This window comes from Suncus etruscus, chromosome 4 (genome assembly GCF_024139225.1).
Source record: "Suncus etruscus isolate mSunEtr1 chromosome 4, mSunEtr1.pri.cur, whole genome shotgun sequence".
NCBI lineage: Eukaryota > Metazoa > Chordata > Mammalia > Eulipotyphla > Soricidae > Suncus > Suncus etruscus.
The window spans coordinates 48861132-48886179 of NC_064851.1; the positions used below are offsets into that span (position 1 = coordinate 48861132).

The 25048-nt window shown below is 41.4% G+C and overlaps 1 protein-coding gene across 1 annotated transcript in view; it reads right to left on the reverse strand.

Annotated features, from left to right (window-relative positions):
* Positions 1 to 25048, reverse strand: part of AOPEP (aminopeptidase O (putative)) — a 363790-nt gene that overhangs the window by 81153 nt on the left and 257589 nt on the right. The window contains exons 9-10 of the mRNA XM_049772315.1: positions 22278 to 22321; positions 11968 to 12028 (exon numbers count right to left, since the gene is read on the reverse strand). Coding sequence (XP_049628272.1) covers positions 11968 to 12028; positions 22278 to 22321 — 105 coding nt within the window. The remainder of the gene's footprint in view (positions 1 to 11967; positions 12029 to 22277; positions 22322 to 25048) is intronic.

A 25048-nucleotide genomic window follows, 5' to 3' on the forward strand; every position in this document is an offset into this window, starting at 1 on the left:
AGAATGGATGCTTCTTTACCACAGCTCTTTCTTGTTCACTATACCAGAACATCAAGATTTTGTGGACCAGTTATTTACTGGTATTTGGGAAATTCTTTATCCATGAATGAATAAAATATAGTGAGACAGTTTTGAAGGGATACACAGGAAATGTGTAGCTAATCTGGGAAGTATTGAGAATGAGCATTGTTAAGTCTGAATTTGTTTTCCTAAAGCATGATGGCGCCCAAGAGATAGTATAGGGGTAAGACATTTGCTTGCCAGAAGTCAGCCCTGATTTGATTCAAGGACCACATATTGTTTCCCTGAACCACAAGGAATAATCCCTGAGCACAGAGATAGGAGTAAGCCCTGAGTGTGTAGGGTGTGGTCCAATACCCATAAAAATGAACAAATTTGGGGCGGCAAGGTGGCGCTAGAGGTAAGGTGTCTGCCTTGCAAGCGCTAGCCAAAGAAGCACCGCTGTTCGATCCCCCGCATCCCATATGGTCCCCACAAGCCAGGGGCGATTTCTGAGCTCTTAGCCAGGAGTAACCCCTGAGCATCAAACGGGTGTGGCCCACAAACCCCCCCCCAAAAAAAAGAAAAAGAACAAATTCACAGCACAATTTTCAGTACATTAAAACAGTGGTCCTCAAATACCCCACCCTCGGAGTGATCCTTGTGTGTAGAGCCAGAAGCAAGCCCAGAGTCTGTCAGTATGTAGCTTCCAAACAAAACAAAATAACAACAACAGACAACAACAATCTCTTAGCACATATAATCTGAACAGTGTAATTTCTCTGGTATTTGCAAACTATAGTGTTGTATTTTTTTTCCTCTCAAATTAATCACCTGGTTTTCACTGTGTTGCCTCAATGACACGAAGTCTCTTGCATACAAATCAAGTTTCCTCAACCTTGTGACTTAGAATCTCTCCTAGATGATTTAAATTTTCCAATAGTCACTTTTGCAAGAAGAAGAAATATCAAAGTCCAGGGTTGTGGAACAAATCTGGAACTTGAGTTGATTCTGGCTTATTTCCAGGAACTGTTAAGTGATCAGTCACTATCCACCTTCTGTATTCCTAGTGCCACTTTAGACCACTGAACAATAATAGCCACAGAAGTGCTAGCAACCTTATGTCTGCAAGCAGGGAAACAGGTGGTCTGGGAGTTAAAATTCAGAGCTGAAGCGAGCTAGGTTCATGCCCCCTTAAAAGCCTTTTGCAATGCAGAACTCTGGTCCTTTTCTGCTCAGATCACTTAGTAGGACTGCATATCATTATTATCGTTTGTTTATCACAGTAGCTGGAAGTGTATTGATTTTCCCACCATGAGAGCTTTACTCATACACCTGAGCAACATGCAAGTGATTCCAGTTATGTTTATTTTGTGAGGTGTTTACATCATTAAGCACTGACATCTTCATTCAGCTAACAGCTAACAGCTTTATAGTAGTTAAAATGATCTGTGCAAGCTGTATTTGTTTTAGGAAGTTTTCTAGCTGCCATGTTTAAAACTTAAGACAGAGCAGCCAAACTGAATTTTAATAATATATTTTATTGGGTACATATATATATATATGTAATTTGGTTTAATGTAATCAATATTTTAAAAATAAGAAGTGAGCTATATGCCTTTACTTACTATCATTATTTTGAATTTTGAGCCACCCTAGCCCTGATCGGGAGTAAGTCCTGGTTCAGGGATCATTCCTGGTGGTATTCTGAGGATTGTCTGCAAGGCAAGTGCTTAAACCAGTGGACTTGCGCTCTGACACCTACCTTGACTTTTAGAATCAAATGTCCTATAACTGATGTGTTCATTTTATTTCACTGTTTTGTTAAATGGGGGAGTGGATAGCATACTCAGAGGGTTCAAGTGTCACCAGGGCTCTCCCAGAGGTGTTCCACCGAGGGGGAATTTGGAGGTGGCAGTGATGAGGGAAAGAGAACTGTGCCCACATTTCAAACAGGCTAGTTCAAGTAGGCGTTAAAAAGCAGAGCCTGTCAGGAGCAGCTGAGTCTGGGAGACAAGAAAGAACCATGGAGTACACTGGGGTGTCCTTGAGACAGTGAAGAGGCTCGCTTTATAATCTTGGTAACCTGGTTACAAATGTGCTCATGTCCTTGAGGTGGTCCATACTGTGTTTTGCAAAATAACATGTGTGGGAATTTCTGTTTCTGTATTCTTTTGTCAGCTCCCAGCAAGTGTCCCAACCCCTATCAGAAATTCTCTAATATGAAGTGCTCACCTTCCTTTCTGAATCCAGTTGTTTTAGAGGAAGCAGAACTGCGAGCATAATAAAAACAATGTTTCCCACTTCTCAAGGAAACTGCTTGGTTTTTCTCTGGCTGTAGAGAGAATTTCTATGACAACCGGAATCAAACCCAGACCCAGGACTCTGAGCATACAGGATTTGTGGTCCACAAGTCAAGCCATATTCCTAGCTCTGGATGCTACTTTCTAGTCAAACTTGATTTGTACTTAGCTTTCACAAAATCCACAGTTGAAAAATAGATTCATTTAAGTATCCCAGCTGTTTTAAACACACAACTAAATTGTTAGGTTTTTTACGTTTTACTTCTCGCCTTGTTAGGGCCCCCAACCTGGGTACTGGGATTAAACTCAGGGCCCCAAGCTTACCATGGCACTGAGTCACTGAGTTACCTGCCACCATTTGCTATCAATTCCTACAGCACAGTTGACATTGGCACCTAAGTGCTTGCAGGTAGTACTAGGCTTTGAACATGGCTTTACACCTGCTGGGCAGGTGCTCAAAACACTGAGCCAACGTCCTGATCCTTTTCATGGGGTCATAAACAGCAGAACTACCCACAACCACATAAGGGGCATGTATAAGCAAGTAGATTTAAACTCAGGACCTCGTATATTCACCTGGTGTTATGATTTGTGTAAATTAAGCCAAAGTATGAACTACTAATGGTACGTACTATGTCAAAATATTAAGCCACTAAACCCCATTCAGCCCCTTTCTATAAATTAAATTGTATTAGAAATTCAATTCCTCTGGAGTATAGATATAGTCCAAGTGTTTATTAACTATCGTGTGTGGCTTTGTGTAACATTTTGACAGAGTGCCAATCATCTATTGCATGCAAGCTAAAATAAAAAGTCAGGCACAATTTTTGTTTGAGGTAGAGGGACATAGGATACATATACAAATAGCAACAATATAGAACACATCATAATACTAAGTACATAAAGCATTTCAAAAAGGAAGAAAAGGGCCTGCTTAAAAGGTTAGAACTATAGTTATATAAATATAAATTGTATTAATATATTTATATAAATATTATAAATATATAATTACTTGGGACCTGGTCATTATTGGTGAACCTATGCCTAAAAGGTGGTGAGAAATAAAGTTTATAAAAAGTAGCTTGGAGGGGCCAAAGTGGTGGTGCAAGTGGTAAGGCATCTGCCTTGCCTGCGCTAGCCTAGGACAGACCGCAATTTGGTCCCCCAAGCAAGGAGCGATCCTGAGCGCATAGCCAGGAGTAACCCCTGAACGTCACCCAGTGTGGCCCAAAAAGCAAAAAAAAAAGTAGCTTGAATTGGGGCCAGAGCAATAGCACAGCAGTAGGGTGTTTGCCTTGTACACAGCTGATCCAGGATGAACCTCCCTTTGATCCCCGGCATCCCATATGGTCCCCCAAGCCAGGAGTGATTTCTGAGCAAATAGCCAGGAATAACTCCCGAGAGTCACCGGGTATGGCTCAAAACCAAAAACCAAAAACCAAAAAAAAAAAAAAAAGTAGCGTGGATGCCAGAGAGATAGTACATGCATTAAGGTACCTTGCTGGCATGTAGCTGTCATCCCCATTCCCCCCACCCATATACCCTGAGCAGAGCCAGCTGTGGCCCAAACATCAACCCTCCCACAAGAAAAGGTAAATTGGGGGCTCTTTCAGGAGGCAGCCTCATGTAACAGGCCAAGTAGCTTATTCCAAGCACTAACAAAAAAGAAGTTTCTATTGAGGAGACTGGATCTGAGCTGTGTTTGGGGTGAAAACACAAATTAACTATTGCACTAGGTCATAATATAATGAAAAAATGTTGGAGGATCTAGGACAAGAAGGATAAATTAAGTGAATTCTGTAAAGAATATCAGGTCTTGACAACACCGGCAAGAAATCAGAGAAAATGGAGAGAGGAGAGTCCATGAGCGCTCAAAATAAGACAGGACAGCAAAAAGTTAGATGGGAAAAGTTAGTTTTAATGTTTCTGCAAAAACTTGCTTTAAAAGATTGGACTAGGGGCTGGAGAGATAGCAGAGCGATAGGGCATTTGCCTTGCACGCAGCCGATCCAGGATGAACGGTGATGGTTCGAATCCTGGCATCCCATATGGTTCCCTGTGATTGCCAGGAGTGATTTCTTAGAGCAGAGCCAGAAGTAACTAACCCCTAAGAGTCACACACACCCCCAAAAAATCAAAATAATGTTCAAAGTAACTTGCCCTACTCACTATACTATCACTTTGCTCCCCATCCCCCACCCCCAGTCTTTTTGAAATAATGTTTTTACTTGTTTTGCTTTATTTTGTTCTTAGGGGACCAGTTCTTAGAGAACTTAGGATGGAATCTGGCAAAGTCCCATGCAAGGCAAGTACCCTAAACTGCTTACTCCATCCCAATAAAGTTTTTTACTTTTTTTGGGGGGGGGGGGCACACCGGAGGCGCTCAGGGATCACTCTGGGCTCTGGGCTCAGAAATTGCTCCTGGCAGGCTCTGGGGACCATATGGAATGCTGGGATTTGAACCACCACCTGTCCTGAATCAGCTGTATGCAAGGCAAATGCCCTACCATTGTGTATCTCTCAGGCCCCTAATTTTTACTCCCCCCCCCCACCACCATTTGTGGACACACCTATTGGTGCTCAGGGCTTATTTCTTGTTCGGTGCTCAGGAATCATGCCTACTGTGGTTCATGAGAGATTGACTATATGTGGCACCCAAGATTGAACTCAGCCTTTTGTAAAGTGGTGAGAGGAGGAGCTAGCACATCACATAAATATCAACAGCATTTTGTCTATATCTTTGAAAAAATGCCACAGATATTTTTATAGGAACTGCATGGAATCTGTGTTGTATTTTGGACAGTACTGTTATTTTGACTATATTAAGCTTTTACATTCAAGAACAAGAAAATATATTTTTATTTCCTTGGGGTTTTTTTAAGTTTCTTTTAACAGTGACTTACACTTTTCTGTCTCTCACCTCTTTTGTTAAGCTGATTCACAGATATTTGATTTGTTCACCACTCTCTAACAAAAGATAAATTTAACAAGAAAAATACAATCAGCATCATCAAAAAAGAAGAGATGAGATTAACAGAAACTTTCCAAATAAATTATAGTTGGCCAACAGGTATATTAAAAATGTTTTGCATCACTTATCATCAGGGAAATAAAAACTATAACAACAATAAGATACCACTTTACACCATACAGGCTGGCACACATACAAAATAAATTCAACAATAAACAACCAGTGTGCAAGTGAGAATAAAAAACCCTAGTGGAGGGGCCAGAGAGATAGCATGGAGGTAAGGCATTTGCCTTTCAAGCAGAAGGTCATTGGTTCGAATCCCGGCATCCCATATGGTCCCCCGAGCCTGTCAGGAGCAATTTCTGAGCATGCAGTCAGGAGTAACCCCTGAGCACTGCCAGGTGTGATCCAAACACCAAAAAACAAAACAAACAAACAAACAAAAACCAAAAAACAAACCCTGGTGGAAATGTTGACTGGTTCAACCTTTTGAGAAAACACTATGAACACTTCAGAGAAAACTAGGAATTTGGTTTTCATATAATCCAGCAATTCCACTCTGGGAATCTACACTAAGGACTTAAAAGTCCATTCATAAAAGACATTTGCACTCCTATGTTCATTGAAATACTATTCACAACAGCTAAAATTTGGAAATAATCTAAATGTCCAAGTTCAGATGACTAAATAATGAAACTATGGTACATATACATAGTGAAATACAATTCAGTATAAACGAAGATGATACCATGCAATTTACTGACATATGATGAAAAATGAAAAAATTTCAGGCTGAGTGAAGATAAGACAAACATAGAAGATCTTTCTTGAAGCTACAGGGATAGTACAGTAGGTAATTCATTTGCTTTGTATATGGCAGACCAAGGTTCTATCCCTAGCAGCACATCATATGATTCTCTAATTACTATCTGGAGTAATCCCTGAACTCAGAGCCAGGTGTGGCCCAAAATAGAAAACAAACAAAAAGAATGATCTTTTTTATATGTGGGATATAAAGATACATAGTAAGGGTGTACAAATGCCCCAAGACAACAGGGACTTTAGATAAAATTTTTAAATATCTTTTGACTAAAATGTGCTATTGATTTTTGTTGGCTTATCATTATTATCCCGATTTCTTTATATTTTTTGGCAATGTTTTTTTTTTCTTTGCAATGATACATTAAATTGGAAGAATATGTAGGTACAGAATAGGAGTTTCTACCCATTAAGGATGAAACCTCATATATTTTTTGAAACAGGAAGGTTCTCTACCTAAAACATTTAATCTTGGTTAATTGACTTGATCTCCCATTAATCCATAATGGGCCGAACTCGCTTATTCATTGTACCTCATTTTCTGATTTATCATGAAATTCTGCTTGGAATCTGGCTAAGAATGAAGAGCTTGAAATTCTTTTTCTTCTGTGCCAAAAACCTCAAGTGTCCATTCATTGGTGGATTCTGCAATATTCCCCCAGTACATCTATCATCTTCCAGGATTGGGATCAAACCTGTGCCCTTACATTTGACTCATGTGCCGCCTAAATCTGACCTTATGATAAACTTCATCTAGCCTGCTGGGTGGACTGAATTACATCTAAGGATGTAAATTTCCTTTCTTCCTGAGTTTTCTTTTTTTTTTTTTTTTTTTTTGTGGTTTTTGGGTCACACCCGGCAGTGCTCAGGGGTTATTCCTGGCTCCAGGCTCAGAAATTGCTCCTGGCAGGCACGGGGGACCATATGGGGCGCTGGGATTCGAACCGATGACCTCCTGCATGAAAGGCAAACGCCTTACCTCCATGCTATCTCTCCAGCCCCGTCTTCCTGAGTTTTCTAATTGTGGATTCCCGTGCAATTCTCCAATTGCTTCATGGATCTCCCAGATCCATGAACTCTGACTTTGGTTACAAGGAAGGCTTTTATGAGAACTTTACATAATGTACAATGGGAATTATGAATTATTATGGAGCTTATAATTGGTTTCTTGACTCATGTTTTAGGGTAGGAACACCTGTTTTTATGCCTAAAAACAGTTTTTTCTTTTTTGTTTTTGTTTTTTTTTTTTGGTTTCTGGGTCACACCCGGTGATGCTCAGGGGTTACTCCTGGCTGTGTGCTCAGAAGTAGCTCCTGGCAGGCACGGGGGACCATATGGGACACCGGGATTCGAACCAACCACCTTTGGTCCTGGATTGGCTGCTTGCAAGGCAAACACCACTGTGCTATCTCTCCGGGCCCAAAACAGTTTTTTCTTTACATTTTTCTTTTTGATGCATCTATGCAGATTATTGCTATACATTTGGTGTTTTTTCCCTTGTCTTTTTGGGGTATACTGCTTGCTTTCTATTATTTTTTTAGATAATTAAAAAAGGGGAAATATTAATAAATTAATGCCTTTTGAAGTGGTCTCCATTTCTTTCCCATTTGTTATTGTATCTCAATCAGTATTTTTCCTCCCCCTAAGGGAGGGGCTTGAATTTTAAAATTGAATAAATTGAAGGCAGGAGAACTGAGCTGGGCTGTTATCTTGGCTTGTGGTTCCGTTTGTTGGAGCGACTGGCTTGTGGGTGAACGAACAGCTTGCAGTGAAAATTTTCTTGCCTGTTATTTCCTCTATTTTTGTGTGGATTAATTATTTCCTGAGAATTATCAATGTACCATCCTCTCCTGTACTCCCCAGATAGGGGATATAGGATATCCCTTTTTCTTTTGGGAACTTTGGGACAACCATACCTCAATCCAACTCCCAAAGAACATCTTTTTACAGCTGAGATTTGGTTTTTAATAGGAAGTTTAGGTGAGGGGAGAAATAACAGGAATTGGATGGGCCTGGGGGAGGCAGTAAGATGAGAACAGAGGGAAGCTGACACTCTGGTGGAGGGTATGGTGCTGAGTTAATTCATGCAAGAAACCTATATTAACAGGTTTTTAACCCACAGTGCCTAAAATAAAATACAATTTAAAAGTGTAAAAAAAAGATTTATATTAAAAGCAATGCTTCACACATGCCCAAGATTCTGAGCCCATCATACAGATAAAACCTTCTCTGGTTTTGTTCTGTCTGTTTTGGAGCTTTGGGGGGGGGGGGGCTCCCAGCAATGCTCAGAAGCTGGGGCTACTCCCGAGTCCAGGCGATATTCCAAGAGGCCAAGCAGGCTTGTATTGTTTCTATTTTCTTGTTTCTAATTTTACTTATATTCAATGTTATTACATATGTCTTAATTAGAAAAAGTCATAGAACTAAATCCTCTATAACCTTGGTTCTTAACCTTTTCCTGACCAAGGTGATTCCTGCTTTCCAACTGGCTCCCCCCCCCCCCCCCCGGTACAGTGCTGTAACACTGTCCCCCACATTGATGCGATTTTCATCTTTGGGATATCCTGGAGTCCACAGAGGGCCATACAACCCTGTTATGAAGCACAATCTGTAACATTATTGGGAAAATAAATTTTAAATGTTTACGAAGTTAATATAATAGAGCACTCCTAAATAGATTTGGGTCCAGTTTCTTTTATTTCTTTGATGCTTATGCTTATTTTGATTGCTTTTAAAAGTTATTTACAATGACATCAGAAATTCAACATGGCCAAAAAAGGAAATCAAGGTCTGTCACGAGAAAAAGCATTTCTGAGAGATGACAACCAACGTTTGTGACTGCAGGAAGAAAACTTCAGCAGGAGATGGTGACTCTGGTCAATAAATTATTTCAGCTGCAGAATTTTTAATGAAAACAAAGAGCATCAGAACATTCTCAGTCGCTGGTTGTCATTACAGGCCAAGTACCCTAGTAACTTTATATTTTAATGGAACAAAGCACAAGTGTCCTATTCACTATGGGACTCCTGCAATCCTTAGCCTTTATGGAGCTTTGCACTGGAGTGGAAAGGAAAGGAAAGTCTCCAGGAGTATGAGCAGGTAAATCACCAGCAGTCACATAAATAATAGCAGAAAATGGGCAGAGATGAAAAGATGCCATCACTCACTCAGCAATGGGGAGAAGAAAAACACAAAATGAGGTTCCTTCTGTCTGATACTATTGTTTTCACTACAGTTAAATGCCCAAGAAAATACCAGCTGGGTCTTAAAGACGATTTATAGCTGGCCTGGCTTGTTGCACCTAACTGTTTAGACAGCAGGTTTGGTCAGTTTATAGCTGAGATTCTTGTCTACATTAGAAGCTGTCATTACTGTGACTAGACCTTTGGTGGAAAATGTGCTGCTCAAAGGCCAAATGCTCCCTGCTATACACCCTCTTCCCTTTAAAGACCTTTACAGAAAAAAAATTTCCTGCTGGTGGGAAGCCTCATCCTCAGGGGCCAGCACAGAACCTCTGGGAGTGAGAAGAGATGGATCACAGCTTGTAAAAGTGAGAAGGACCAGTTCAGAGCCTCAGTGAATGAGAAAGACTTGCTCCTCTGAGTGAGAAGCCACTCACTGCTGCACCTCTAGCATGAGTGAGCCTGTGCTGGGCACTGCTTTAAGGGCTCTTTCTTTTCCTGGCCCTTGAGGCTGACTGCAGAACACAAAGGTCTCATTGTTCTCAGCCAGGACATTCAGGATTCTGCTCTATGAATTCCCATTTATTCCCAGCGTCCAGACCCCTCTAAGAAAGTCTGGAAGTCTGCCACACCCTTGACATGACCCATGACAGGGTATGAGTTTCAGCAGCTCTATGAAACTCAGAACTAAATAAACCTTAACTTTGTCTTCCCTGGGCTTCTCTATCTCAGACACCAGAGTCCAGAGTACCCCCATGAATGCAAGGCACAGAGGTGGGTGTTGCATGACCCATCATTCTATTTGGCTGTTTTATACTTAAGGGTTTCATTCTTTTTCAAGCCCTAGGTGATTATGCCAAGCAAAGAACGTTTTAGCAAATTACACACACCTCTAAAACTAAGGTAAGGTGTCCTGGGGACTAAGCTAATGATGGCAAGTGGCTGGCATTTCCCCTGGGTGGTAGAAAAGGACAAAGATGCAAATAGAGGAATGAAAAGGTAATGGAGATCAGCCTCTCCTGGGCCTTAATTTCATGGCTCACAGACATCCAGTGACATTCAGACACTCCCAAGGGGAAGCTCATATAACTGGTCATTAAACCAGAAAAAGCACAGGCTAACAGAGTTAATTCCTTGGCCCAGGCCAGTTTCTCTCTACCATGGTCTCCCAAAATCACAGGTGCATGGGGGTCATTAAAAAAGGCCTGCCTGTCTAAAGATGTCTGCTGTGCTTCAGAGACACAGCTGGTGGGAATGCCGTATAGTCCAGCCTGTATGGAAAACAATATGGAGATTTCTCATAAAACTGGAAATTGAGCTCCCATTTGATCTAGCTATTCCACTCCTAGAGATATACCCTAGGAACATAAACATTTAATTCAAAAATGTCTTCCTCACCTATATTTACACTATTTACAATAGCCAGACTCACCTATATTCACACTATTTACAATAGCCAGAAACAACCAAGATGACCTTCAACAGATGAATGGCTAAAGAAACTGTGGTACATATACACAATGGAATATTATGCAGCCATCAGGAGAGATAAGTCATTAAATTTTCCTATACATGGATGTATATGGAATCTATTATGCTGAGTGAAATAAGTCAGAGGGAGGGAGAGAGACACAGAAAAGTATCACTCATTTATGGGTTTTAAGAAAAATAAGAGACATTACTGTAATAAGGCCTAGAGACAATAAAGTTAAGGGCTGGGAGGACTGGAAGGACTGGCTCACAATTTGAAGCTCACCACAAAGAGTGGTGAATGCTGTTAGGGAAATAACTACACTAACAACTAGCATAACAATGCTAAAGAATGAATAAAGAAGTAGAATGCCTGTTGAGATACAGGAAGGGGAGGAGGGCATTGGTGGTGGGAATGTTCCACTGGTGAAGGGGGGGTAATTCTGTTTATGACTGAAACCCAACTACAAATATGCTTGTAATCATGGTGCCTAAATAAAGATTTATATTAAAAAAAAAAAAAAGAAAGATAGGCCTGCCCGAAGACTGGTCCAGGCTGGCGAAACCTGGCCTGGGCTCCTGTGACCAGCAATTCTGAGAGTCCTAGCTCTTTCTTGGGAGTGCTCAGGCTGCAGAGGAGGTTAAAGCTGTGGTGAAGCTGCAGGAAACAAGCCCAGACAACAAGTGGAGAGAAGACTGTGCACAAAGTGTCAGCAGAGCCATGGTGTGGGCTAGCAGGGAAGAGAGGAAAGGTCTTAATAGGGATAGACAGAGTCGCACTGAAAAGGATGCGGGGGAATGACTCACTCCAATGAGACAATGAGATGGCCAGCCTGAGACAGGGCTGCAGAGAGCCAGGGGAGAATCCTGTACAGACAGGAGACATGCACTCACCTGCTGCTCCTTCCAAAGAGCAGGCAGGGCTGCTGCTCAGACCCTGGCCTCACTAAACTATTGACTAGTGAACCACCCAGAACTGTCTCTTGCTTTGCAGGGTCACATTTTAGGAGCCACCATCAGGACCTCTGTGAGCTATCCACAAGGTAGAGGCCAGAAATGTCCAAGAGGCAGACAGAGACAGACAGAGTTCCATCTCTCCTTGGCACAGAGTTCCCCACCTTTTACATTTACCAGAGTGCACATGCATATGAGTATCAGAACACTAATCTAGCTGTTTTACTATTTTCCATGGACTCTCCAGAAGGGGTTCCCCCAAGCATACCTGTGGTATCCCAGAACTCTCAAGCCAGTCTTCAAAGATGTTCTCAACAGACAGTGCAAGCCTTTAAAAACAAAACAACACAGAATGAGGCAGTAGCTAAGCACTCAGTTCAGAATGCTTCCCTCTCATTGTCCTGGCATCCCACTGCACTGGCTCTCTGGGAAGCATACTAGTTGTTCAAGGTGTGAAAAGGACCCCTGCCTTCTCCAGATAGCAATTCTCCAGCTCATGAGCTGTGCATATGGGGAAAAAAAATCTCAAAATTAGAGGGCAGGGCAGTTAAGTGTCTTGAGAAAGCTTTTGGGAATTAAGAGTGTCAGTTCAGGGGAAACAAAACAAGGCCTTTTTGAGAAACATCAGCCATGAGTATACCCAGAGAAAACCAAACTCAAACATTCCAGTACTTGTTATATCACAATGATGTTCCAGCTTTGCAGCAATGATGGGCTACAGAGGAGAAGCAAAATTGATGCCTTCCTTCCTCTGGGCAAAGAGGCCTGAAACCAGTCTGTGTGTGTGTGGGAGGGGGAACCTCTGATGTCAAGCAGGCTTGAACTCTAATTTGAACTACTGTGATGGCTGATCACCTTGGAATGTATGAACTCTCCTGTTGCTCAGCAAGTGCATTAGTTTCACCTGGGCTGAGTCTTGCATCTCTCAGTCTGTCAAGGAGAGACTCATCCAGCTTCCAAGTAATGTTTCTAGTTTCTGCTCACAGAAGGTCCAAGGTCCTCCCTTCCCTATGTGTCTAGCACACAGCTCCTATTTTTGGCCCTCACCTCCAGTTTGACCTTCTGTTTTATTTGGGGGGTCACACCTGAAATGCTCAGGGGTGACTCCTAGCTCTGTACTCAAGAATTACTCATGGCTGGCTGGGGGAGAGGTGCCTTATGATACACTTTGGACCAAACCCAGGTTAGCTGCATGCAAGCAGAATGCCCTACCTGCTGTACTATCACTTTGGCCCCAATTAGACCTGATTTTAAACTGTCTCCCAATGCGCTGAAACTGTGAGATCTTGTCAAGACTTACTTTTCTACACTGATCCCTAAGGACAAATCCTGGCAGATAAAGAAAATTCCCACAAAACCTTTTTATTTAAATGAGTTAAAAACACATTCCTGGTTCATGCTGGTTCAATAAAAAGTTTTCCTTTGGATTGGAGAGCTAGAATAGAGAACTTGTCTTGCAGGTAGCTGAACACAGTTCAATTCTTGCCACCATATATAGTCCCACAAGCACCACCAGGAATGACTAAATGCATCCTCATATAAATAAAACAGTCTTGGAAGTACTTCTTTTGAAGAAACTGTAGTGGATAGGGTGCTTCCCCACCATGCAGTTGATCTGGAATCAACCCCAGGGGTCCCATATAGCCCCTTGAATATCAAGAATGATCCCTGAGTACAGGGCCAGAAGTGATTCCTGAGCACAGCCAACAAAGTACACCCAGGGCTGTGAGATGCTCAAAGAGCATATTCTTAGCATGTGGGACCCCTGATTCAGACACCAACACCATGGGAAGTAACCTCTAAGCAAGAGCAGGTGAATTTCAAAAGCCAATAAATAATCCAAAGTATTCCTTTTTCAAATAATGATCATCTTTCCCCTAAGACAATTGGAAAATATTAAACTGTATTTGTTTTACATATTTACTATATATTGTATATGCTTATCTCAAAGATTACTAGGGACCAGAGAAGTGGCTTAAAGGGTTAAAATGCTCAGAGCCAGGGCTTCCTGTAAATGCTCCCCATCTTAGGGATGACCTGAAGCTTCATAGGCTCCTCCAGGCTCCAGACTCAGTGGGGGTGATTGAGGCCAAGGGGCACACCCCATTGCTTTGTTTTTGTTATTAACAGTGATGGTACAAAAGGCCAATATTGTGGACAAGCAGTGTGGCCACACTTGTTTGTGTGCATGTATGTACATGTGTGCTTCTATTCCTAAGATCCTGCATACATGTGTGCCCTCAGCCTTGGCATGTACATGCAGCTGAGGAGGCAGGTATAGCAGAGAAGGCATCTATGGGAGGATTTTAGACTTAGAGGTCACTGTTCCTTCTCACATTCCATCACTTGTATGCTTGAGGGGAGGGGCTGGAAAATGCCCTTAATGGGTACTACTGCTTTTCCAGAAGAAGAAACATGAGGTGAGAAGGGGCCACTTAGAGCAATGACCAAGGAAACATGAGGTCTTTCATGTTGTAACAAAGTAAGTAGGGCTGGAAAGTTAAGTCAGATGACAAATTTTCCTTCAAGACAAAGACACCAATGAGAACCACCTCTTGATTGGAAGAATGCAGACTACTTGATCCATAGCTATGAGGGGCAGCAAGTGCATTTGGCGGCTATGTTCTTATGGGGCTGAGAAGTTGTAGAGACTCTGCTAGGCCCTAATCCATTGCCACTGATGTGAAGACAGGGCCCATTTATTTCTTCCTTTACAACTCAGAATGGCACTTGGGGTATCCAGAGACCTTGGGCCTCTATCCTCCAAGCCATAAATAAAGCTGACTGAATAAGACTTATTCAGCGGTACTCATTAGAGAAGGAGAGCTGACAAAGGACTGAAGAATGTAATGAAGAACAGAACAGTGGTGATGACCAAGGTGGTGAATGCCCTCTTCTAGAATGGAGAGGGAGATGTTGAACACTAGGAGAAATGTCACAGCACGAAGGCTTCTCATGAGGCATGCACTTAAGATGCCTATAAGATATGAGGAAAGCTTACAATCTTGAAAGGGGGAGAGAGAGAGAGAGAGAGAGAGAGAGAGAGAGAGAGAGAGAGAGAGAGAGAGAGAGAGAGAGAGAGAGAGAGAGAGAGAGAGAGAGAGAGAGAGAGAGAGAGAGAGAGAGAGAGAGAGAGAGAGAGAGAGAGAGAAAATGGGGAGTTTTCCTTAAAGGAGCCAGAGTTGTTTGTGTCGGGTAAAAGTGGTGCTTTCCCAGAGGCAGGAAAGGAAAGCATAGAGGCAGGAATAGCACAGGATAAAAAAAGTTGGAATGGAAATGGAGGAGCATTCCATGATGAGTTTGAGCTTCTGTCAGGCCTTGGCTGTATCTTGGCTTTGCTTCAGAGCCAGAATGTGCCAAGAGAATGAAGCAGTAGGAGAATCACTGAGGAGAAAGGCTGGAAGCAGGGAGCCTGGAGAGGCCTTGAGCATATCTGGCAAGACTAGGTGGATATTGGATATTTCAAATACTCAGATCGTCTGAGAAGGGCAGAGTGCAGGGGTGAGAGCCAGGGAACAAGTAGGACTGCCAGGACTTTCCAAAGAAGGCAGATGCTCGCACATTTGTGACCTGACTAATCTACAGACTTATCACAGATACCAGGCTGGTAAACTACATAGTTATTTCACAGAAATGTATTATGGTAAACTTTGCTTTAACAGATCTGTAGACACATAGAGACTACAGTGGCACACAAAATCTTACAAAATATCCTCTATCCAACACCCCAAAAGGGGCAGGCATCCCATAATGGTAGCCATTATTACTGAATATCTGTTGGGTACTAGACACTAGAGTCAAAAATCTCATTGAAATAGTCTAGTATCTGTACTAGACTTATATTAGATCCTTATCTAAAAGATGAACAATTACAATCCTCGAGGTTAGGGAGTTTATCCACAGATGAATTTGAAAAGCCAGTATTGGGGAAGCCTCAGTTACATGAATCCCAGCTGAATTAAGGCTCCAGGAGCTCCAGAATTATAGCAGAGACAGCTCATGCTTACTCTCAATAAGGCTGCCAACTTTTTTTTCTAGCTGACACTTCTCTTGCTGTGGTGGCGGTCCTGTTTGTCTGCCCCTCAATTATAGTTCTAAAGAGCAGAGACACTAAGGGAAGTGCCAACAGGGAAGGGCAGGAAAGTTCATGGCTCAACTGAGATCAGGAACAAAAGACAAGCTCCCTGGTAGAAAGCAAATAGCTGTTTCTAGGTCGCTTTTCTCTACAAAAGTTCAGGGCAACTTCCAGCCATTATCACTTTATTCTTCACAATATCCTTGTAAAGTGCCATTTAGGCCCTCAGACCAGACAAGGGCGCATATTTCTAGGCCCTGGTGCACTGCAGACATCAGAATACACTGGGATCTGTTCATAGATTGCTGACATGAAATTCAACGTGAAAGCATTAACTCAAGCTACTGAAAAGATGTTTTCAAAACTCTAAGTGCTCTTACTCCTGGGCTGAGGGGTTTCTGAAATAATGAGAAATTGTGTGAAAATTCTTGATTTTCAGGGAGGAAATGTCCCTGGGTTGAAAAATGCTCTAGGGTAGAAAACGCCCTCCATCATTGTGGCTGTTTTCATCATTACTGCATTGACGTGTGGGTGAAATTCTACGTCTGGACGTGGCTATCTAGGAGAGCTCCTGGGAGAGCTGAAAGTTGGCTTTTTCAAATCAAGAATCCCACAGTGTAAGCCAAGGGTAAATGTTTTCCTTCTGAGATCATGTGTCTTGCAAAATCACAACAGACAAGCAGAAGCATTTCCACTTAGCTGGGACCTGGACTTACAGGAAATTATTCTTCTGCATGTCTGATCACTATGGAAATTGATTTTATACAGAGAGCTAAAAAGACACAGATCTACAAATGCATGCCCCCATCTGTACTCATGAGCAGTGTGTCCACATCTTTACTGAAACCCAGTCTACAGCAGACTTTTCTGAAACACAGAACCCTCCAACTGACAAATGCCAGCCTGCATGCTATTGTTCCTGTACAGTGACAGAGTTAAGAAATCCCAAACCCAAAGCTGTTAGTTTGGTCACCCACAGTATGAGCAGGCAGAGAGAAAACTGTGGGATACCCTCGTTTGATTCTAGTTAGAAAAGCCAAAAAAACTGACTGATCACCCTTTCTTGATTGGTAGTTTTTGGCAACATCTGGTGGCTATCAGGAGCTGCTCTGTGCCTAAGGATTACCCCTTAGAGACCATGTGGTGCCAGTGATTGAAGCTGGGCCTTTTGCATGTGAAGCCTATGCTCACCCCTTTGTGTCACTCCTTTAGGACAATGACTTATTAAATTTTTCATGAATCTAAAAATAGGCCCAGGCATGGGTGAGAATGAACTGTCCATGACACACTGGCTAGCTGAGCTGACAGTTGAAAGTACAAGGACACAAATGCAGAGCTCTATCTACTACTTGTGCATATGAACTGTTGCTGCTTGGGAGAAAGAGCTCTGTCACCCTTGGTTCCTACTTTCAGTTTCCTGAAATTTTGAAGATGACTTTTGTGGACACTTCAAAGGGATGTAACTTCTATATGAGGTCAGCAAGTACTGAGCATACACAAGTGCAGTGTCTGCAGTGACCAGGGTCCAAACAGAAAATGGTGGTTGTTGTATATTTTTATTAATTTTTTATTTTTATTAATATAGTTAATTTTAAACTATATAGTCTAATTTTTTTTTTTAAATTTAGCTTTAGGGGCCAGAGTGGTGGCACAAGTGGTAAGGCGTCTGTAGGCCTTGTGTACTCTAGCCTAGGACAAACCATGATTTGATTCCCTGGCATCCCATATGCCCCCCCCTTCCCAGCCAGGAGTGATTTCTGAGTGCATAGCCAGGAGTAACCCCTGAGTGTCACTGGGTGTGGCCAAAAAACAAAACAAAGAAAATAAAATTGAGCTTTAGGGCCTGGAGCTTGCTCAAAGGGCTGGAACACATGCTTTTTATATTGGAACCCTGATTTGATCTCTGTCACTACCTGGTTCTCCTCAGAGGGATACCCAAGCACTGCAATAGGTACTCCAAAAAAAAAAATTACGTATCTTCTTTGAAAACTGTTTTCACTGAAAGTTGATGAAGTTTAGAAAAAGAATGCAAGTAGGTAGAAGTCCATGCTACAATGGCTAGCTGAGCAGACAGCTGAAGGTACAAGGACAAAAATGGACTACAGTATGTGCATCTCTCAATAAGTGGCCACACATAGTATATCTTACAGCATTTCAAAACTTTATAAACAGTTATTTTTTTTAAATCAAAGCAAGTAATTTGTGCTTGAGTAGATAATAAACATTGCTGATACAACCTTCAATATGTACTCCCTAACTCCAGGAGAAAGCGAATTGCTGAAGTAAGATAAACACATTAACATGCATAAGTAAGCATAATCATTGATGAGCAAAGAATGGGTAGCAACTGAAGTCAGGGGTAATAACAGTTTGGTAAATTGCATAGGATAAGATGTTCCCTAGTTCACCCTATTTTTTCTTTTCAACGGTGAAAGGACTCAAATCTGAGCTTCATATATGCAAGGCAAGTGCTTGGTCACTGAGTCACATTCCTGGCCCCCAGTTTAGACTTTTATAAGGCAGGCTAGTGCTTAGAATTTATCTATTATCTTCTACCTACTTGCATACTTTTTTAAAAGCTTCATCAACTGTCAGTGAAAACAGTTTTCAAAGATGTTTAACACTATTCATCTCACCTTCAACCTTCAAATATGGGTCCTCCCATTTCTTTTGTACCAAGCTGATATCTGGGATCAGCCAACTCTTCTCTGTCCACTGCTCCTTCAAATGTGACCCAGTAGCCCAGAAAATAAGGTCAGTTCATGCTGAACTCTTCAGCTTTGCAACTCATCAAGCACACCTTTTCTGTGATGTCTTTAATGGCCTCCTGATTTGTCCTATGGTTTGTTCTGATAGAGTCACAGTCAACTGACCCTAAGAGAGACCAAACTCAGCATTGAGGAAGTTGCCAGATTGGTGTATAGATGGCCTTCTGGTCTCTTTGATACCTCTAAGGACTTCCATTAACCAACCCCATGCTCAATTCACACTGTCCTCCAGCATGCTTTCACAGTCTTCTGATGGCTTACCCCCAGATAAAGCCTTCAGGGTCTCTTGGGATCCCGTTGCACCTTTTTCTAATATCAGGAATGTTACACCTCTTCCAGAACTTCCTTGGCCTAATCAGAATGTTCAGCTGTCAAGGACTTTTCTAAGGGCTTGGCATGCCATGTTATTTTTTCCTCTTCTGTGTTGTCCCACTGACAGCCTGGCATAGAGTAGTGTTCCATAAAGAGTAACAGAGAATGATAAGACCCACACAGGGGTTGTCAGCCCTATTGCAAACTTGGAAAAGTGGCTCTGATTGGTGGTCAGATGCCTATCAGATGTTCATGAGGATCAGCCAGCCTCAAATCAAAGATGAGAGTCCTGAGGGGTAGGTGTGGGCCCTCAGGACTCAGAGAAAATCAGTACAATATGTTGTAGGGTTCAAGGACAGTCTATTTAAGATCTAGGTTGGAGTCTGAGATTGCAAAAGAAAATGTTTCAAAAATATATCAAAATATATTCAATATATATATATATGTTGCAAAAATATATAATTTTCCCAAACCTTTGCTGAAGTAAAATCACCTTAATTTCTCTCTTAATCGCCTTCCTAAAGATGTTTAATACCTGCTCGACCTGACCACTGATCCATCAAGCCAACTCCTTCAAGTATCACTGGGGAGGGTTCCCCAGAACCAAAACCCACTGAAAATGAAAAAGGCAAAAAAAATCTCCCAGAGCAAATCCTTCAGAAGAGGCTGGAATCTTGTGGTCAGTGGCCACCACTGAACAGAACCATGGCTCCAACTTCCTTACTGACAATAGTGTCTGCCTACTGGGATAAACACAATGATACAATCCAGTAACCCCCAAAGAGCCAGATGTTTGATATTATCCTAATGAACAGCATAACTTCATTAGGAAGAGGATGAAAAGAAAAAAGGCCACTCAAATGAATTTAGATGTACTCTGTTGCTTCCAAGAAAAACTATTTGTGCCCTAAGTTCTTCTGAAAACATCACCACTCAGAAGTAGACTAATGGAAGAGCCTAGAGAAGGGTTTCACAAGGGCCCCACCCAATAACAGGGAGTTAAGGGAGGGGTCAGGGACCCTTTCTCACAAGGCTTAGAGTCTACTTGGGATACCCAAGCCGCACTAATTGTTACCCAGGGGCATTCGAGGTATTTGTGATAGCCAGTGAACTATTTTCACTCTCTACCCTTAAGGAGGATCTTAATACAATGTACAGTTGCTAAGGATGAGAGGGTCTCTAAATTTATTCTAGTCTAGATGCAAAATCTTGCAGGGGAGCAATTACTCCTGATCTTAGGAAGAATGGCCACATCTGATGAGATGTTTGCAGGAACAAATTTATATGTCTGCTCAAAATAAAGGCTGGCAAATCTGAAACATCTCAGCTGTTCCAAAACAAGTCACACTTCCCATGATCAACTTCCTGGAAGGCTAATTATCTGGGCCAATTAATAAATCTTTGTGTAATCTCCATAGATGAGGCTCCCTTTAGCTCCAAATGGCATGAAAATCTAGTGGTAATGTGCAGAAAATTACTAAATAACATGGACAAGGCATGTTTATGTATGTATTGTATTCCAAAGTTATTTTTTTATAAAGACAGAAAAAGATCCCAAGAAATAACACTTCTAAGAGTGAGGTGGGAAATGGGAAAATAAATAAAATAGGCGAAACAAAATCTGATGGTTACAAAACCTTCCCTGGCGTCACAGTCCCTGGATCTTCCCTGAATTTCCCTGTCATTTCCCAGTAAAAACTAAGCTGTCTCCTTTGAACACTCATTTCAGACTATCTGAATCAGCATGTAGATGTTTGGCCTCACATGGATGTAAGTGTTTTTCTGTAAGAAGATTCACTTCCCCATTTGAAAATCTGCTATAAGCACACACACACACACACACACACACACACACACACACACACACACACACACACACAAGAGTAAACTATGCGTCACAGAGAAATGTTATATTGGGTCAGCTTCCAAAAATGGTTGCTTTCCCAAGATGCACAACCCCAAACATTAGAATTCCTATTTTGCTACTAGAAATTATATTCCACGATGTTTGCTTGCAACCTAAATTAAGACAGGAAAACAGAAGAAGGATTGAGACCTTGATGACTCAATTAGCCAATATAAAACTCAACTCCTGCAAGACAGAGAGCATCGCCTTCTTTTCAGGGCACTGTGCTCTTAATAAAGGACATAGGATGGAACCACAGATCTTACTCCACAAAATCTGCTATTAACAAATGGCTCTTGGAAACTCTAGGAGCCCCAATATCCTCATCTGGAAGCTAATGAGTCTGAGAAGAGGATTAGAGCAAGGTTGTCTGGGAGCAAATGTCAGTTCCTCAGGGAACAGTTGTGGGACATGCCCACCTCAACCCTTCACTCTGCCAGTGCTTAGCCTTCCTGCTAGAAACACAGGGAAAAAAACAATGCACCAGACAGATGAATTACCTGTCTCCATATATATAACCTCTCACTCACAATGACAATGGTCACAGTGGCTAAGTGTGCTGTGATGAGAATGAAAAGATTTACTTTGTAGAAATCCCTAACAGTGCCTAGGGATAAATTTAATAAATATTCAGTCACTAACTGAGCACCTATTTTCCCAATATTATTATCTTTTGTGGGGCCCATATCCAGCAGTAGTCAGGGTTTACTCCTCACTCTGCACTCAGGGATTATTCCTGGTGAGGCTCAGTGGACCATATGGGGGTGTTGGGAATCGGTCTTGACTTGGCCTCATGAAAAGCAGCTATCATTCTGGCACATGTGATTACCTTTTTTCTCTCTAATATATTTAGTTAAGCACCATGCTATTACCTTTAATCCTTCCTAAAGCCCTACCAGAGTTAGAAAAATAAAATTTGAAGGACGAGTGAATTTGTCTAACTCCAAAGTTTAAAGGAACAAAACTGGGCTTAGAACCTGGAGAAGCCTGACTTCAAATCCCAGGCTCTAATGACATCACTATATTTATATACAATTAAACAGAGTCTCCTTATAAAAGGCACATACACTGGAGTCTCATTAACTTCTAGAACTTTCCTTTCTCCATTTTCTCCATTCTCCCCACAAAGTGCAAACAACAGACTGTCCCTTTCTGGTCTCCTACCTTTCAGACTCCTGGCTCTGGAGATCTAGAAAATTCTGGCTCCACACAGGCATTTTTTTTAAGTTAGCTTGACTGACCACAAATCAAAAACTGAACTTTAGGGGCTGGAGCAGTGGAGCAAGGGGTAAGGCATTTGCCTTGACCTAGCTAGCCTAGGACGGACCATGGTTTGATCCCCCAGCATCCCAAGGCAGGAGCGATTTCTGAGCGCACAGCCAGGAGTAACCCCTGAGCATCATCGGGTGTGGCCCAAAAACAAAAACAACAACAACAATAAAAACCTGAACTTTAATTACAAGGCTAGAACAAGTGGCAGAGCCATGTTTAATGTTAAAAGTAAAATGGGTCCTCACCTTTTTTCTTCAGGGATGTTCTCCAACATCATTTGAAGGAAATCCTGCAGTTGAAAAGAAACACCAAAGCATTAAAAATGTTTATATCAGGACCAGATATAGAAAGAGTATAGTAGGTAGGGCACTTGCCTCACATATGAGTTGAATGGCTCTAGATCCTCAGACCACATTTAGTCTCTAGAGCATTGCCACATGTGGCCCAAACAAAAGCAAAAAATTCTATCACATTCTTGAAAAAATGAAATAAAAGAACAATAAAAATCAGTTTGGAAGAATAAAACCCCATAAACTATGAAAGCAACCTTGAAAAAAGGAGTTGGGATGTATCATGTTCCTTTATCTTTTTTGGGGGGGGGTGCAATTAAGTCCCTGCAGTGCTCAGAAACCATATGTGGTACAAGAGAATCAAACCTGGAACCAAAATGATAAGTACTGTCTCTCTTGCTGCACTTGTTCTCGTTATATTCCCTGACTTCAAGCTATATTATAAAGCTCCACTCTGCTCGATGGCTGCATATTTCTTCCAGTCAAGGAACTGTACCACAATTAATAAAAGTACTGTACATAAAAGTTCACAATGTAACAACTACACAGAACCACACCTCACTTTGTGACTAAAACTTAGACACCCAACTAACACTTGCCACCTCTATAACATTTCTGATCAGAACTTTAGAGAGAAATGTTACTAATGTTCAATGAACTTAGAGAAACAATGAAATGGACAGCCCAAAAGACTCGAAGATATGAGAATAGAAATAAGAAAACTTGTTTTCTGCTGTGTGTCAGAAGCACAAGCAGATATCTTGAGCCTTCTCTCTACTTTCCTATGGCCTGGGATTTTGATCCTCTTCAGCATTCTTCCCCAGGGCTCATCTCCTTCAGAGGTGAGGCATCCCACCCATAAAGGGTGGAGCCAGAGGAGCAGGGCTACCCTGCTTTGCTGTGCAGCCGCACACACCTTCTAGCTGATAAATACCACCCCAACACGCAGAAAAATCCACAATTCAAGCGTGATAATTGGGAAACAACACAGGCCAATGCCAGGCATATAGAGAATGAAGGTGGCAATTCTGATGACCTGAAAACGGCCAACCAACTAGTTAGTCTCTCAGATATGGAGTTTAGAGTAGAAATATGGAGGATGTTCACAAAACTCAAAGAAAGCATAAATAGAGTAGAACAAAACACTAATAAGAATCAAGAGGACATAAAGTTAGAAATCAGAAAACTCCAAAGTGAAATAACAAGGCTGAAAAACTCAGTAGACGAATTAAAAACCTGAATGGAAAGCCTCTCCAACAGATGAACGTTTTGTACTAATCAAGGAATATGTACAACAGGAAGAAATCACACTCCTAAACATATATGCACCCAATAAAGGACCAGCAAAGTATTTAATATAATTGTTGACAAATCTGAAAAATATATCAATAGCAACATAATAATTGTGGAAGACCTCAACACTGCCCTGTCACCCCTTGATAGGTCAACCACACTGAAAGCCAATAAAAATATACTAGCTCTGAAAAGAGAAATGGAAGAAAGTGGACTAGTAGACTATATATATATATGGCACTACATTCCCAGAAACCTGGATACACATTCTTCTCTGATGCACATAGGTCATTCTCCAGGATAGACCTCATGCTGGCCCATAAAACATACCTCCATAAAATCAAGAGGATAGAAATCATGCAGACTACTTTCGCTGATCACAAGGCACTGAAATTAGATGTGAACTACAAAGGGACACAGAAGAAAAAAATTAAACAGTGTAATACTGAACAACCAGTGGGTCAGAAATGAAATCAAAGAGAAAAATCAAAACAATTTTGGAAATAAAAGATAATTGTCAGAATTTATGAGACACAGCAAAAGTGGCACTGAGGAGAAAATTTATAGTTTTGCAAGCACACATCAGGAAGGACAAAGGGGCCTACATGAACAGCTTAATGACACAGCTTATAAAATTAGAAAATAATCAACAAATGGAACCGAACATAGGTAGGCAGAAGGAAATAACAATGCTTAGAGCAGAAATCAATGAAGTGGAAATCCAGAAAACAATCCAAAAGATTAACGACAGCAGAAGTTGGTTCTTTTAAAAAATTAAAGAAGATTGATAAACCACTGGTAAAACTCAAAGAAAGCGAGAGAGAGAAACTTGATAAATCAAATTAGAAAAGAAAAGGGAGAAATCACTACAGATATTGCAGAAATTCAAAGGGTAATCAGAGACTACTTTGAAAAACTCTATGCCATGAAACATGAGAACCTGGCAGAAATGGATAAATTCTTGGATTCATAACCTTCCATGGTTGAATAAGACTGAGGTAGCATATCTAAGTAGCCCCATCACTATTAAGGAAATTAAAATGGTGATCAAAGATCTTCGCTCCCAAAAAAACCCAGGCCCAGATGGGTTCACTAATAAATTCTTTCAAACCTTCCAATAGGAACTTCTACCTGTCCTTTTCAGGCTCTTTTATAAAACTGAAGAAACAGGAACACTTCCAAATAGTTTCTACAAAGCTAACATCACCTTGATACCAAATCCAGACAAAGATGTTGCCAAAAAAGAAAATTACAGACCAATAACCGTGATGAACACAGATGCAAAGATCCTCAACAAAATTCTGGCAAATATAATTCAATGCATCATCAAGAAGGTCATTCACCACGACCAAGTAGGTTTCATCCCAGGAATGCAAGGATGGTTCAACATCCATAAATCAATCAACATAATAAACAATATCAACAACAACAAC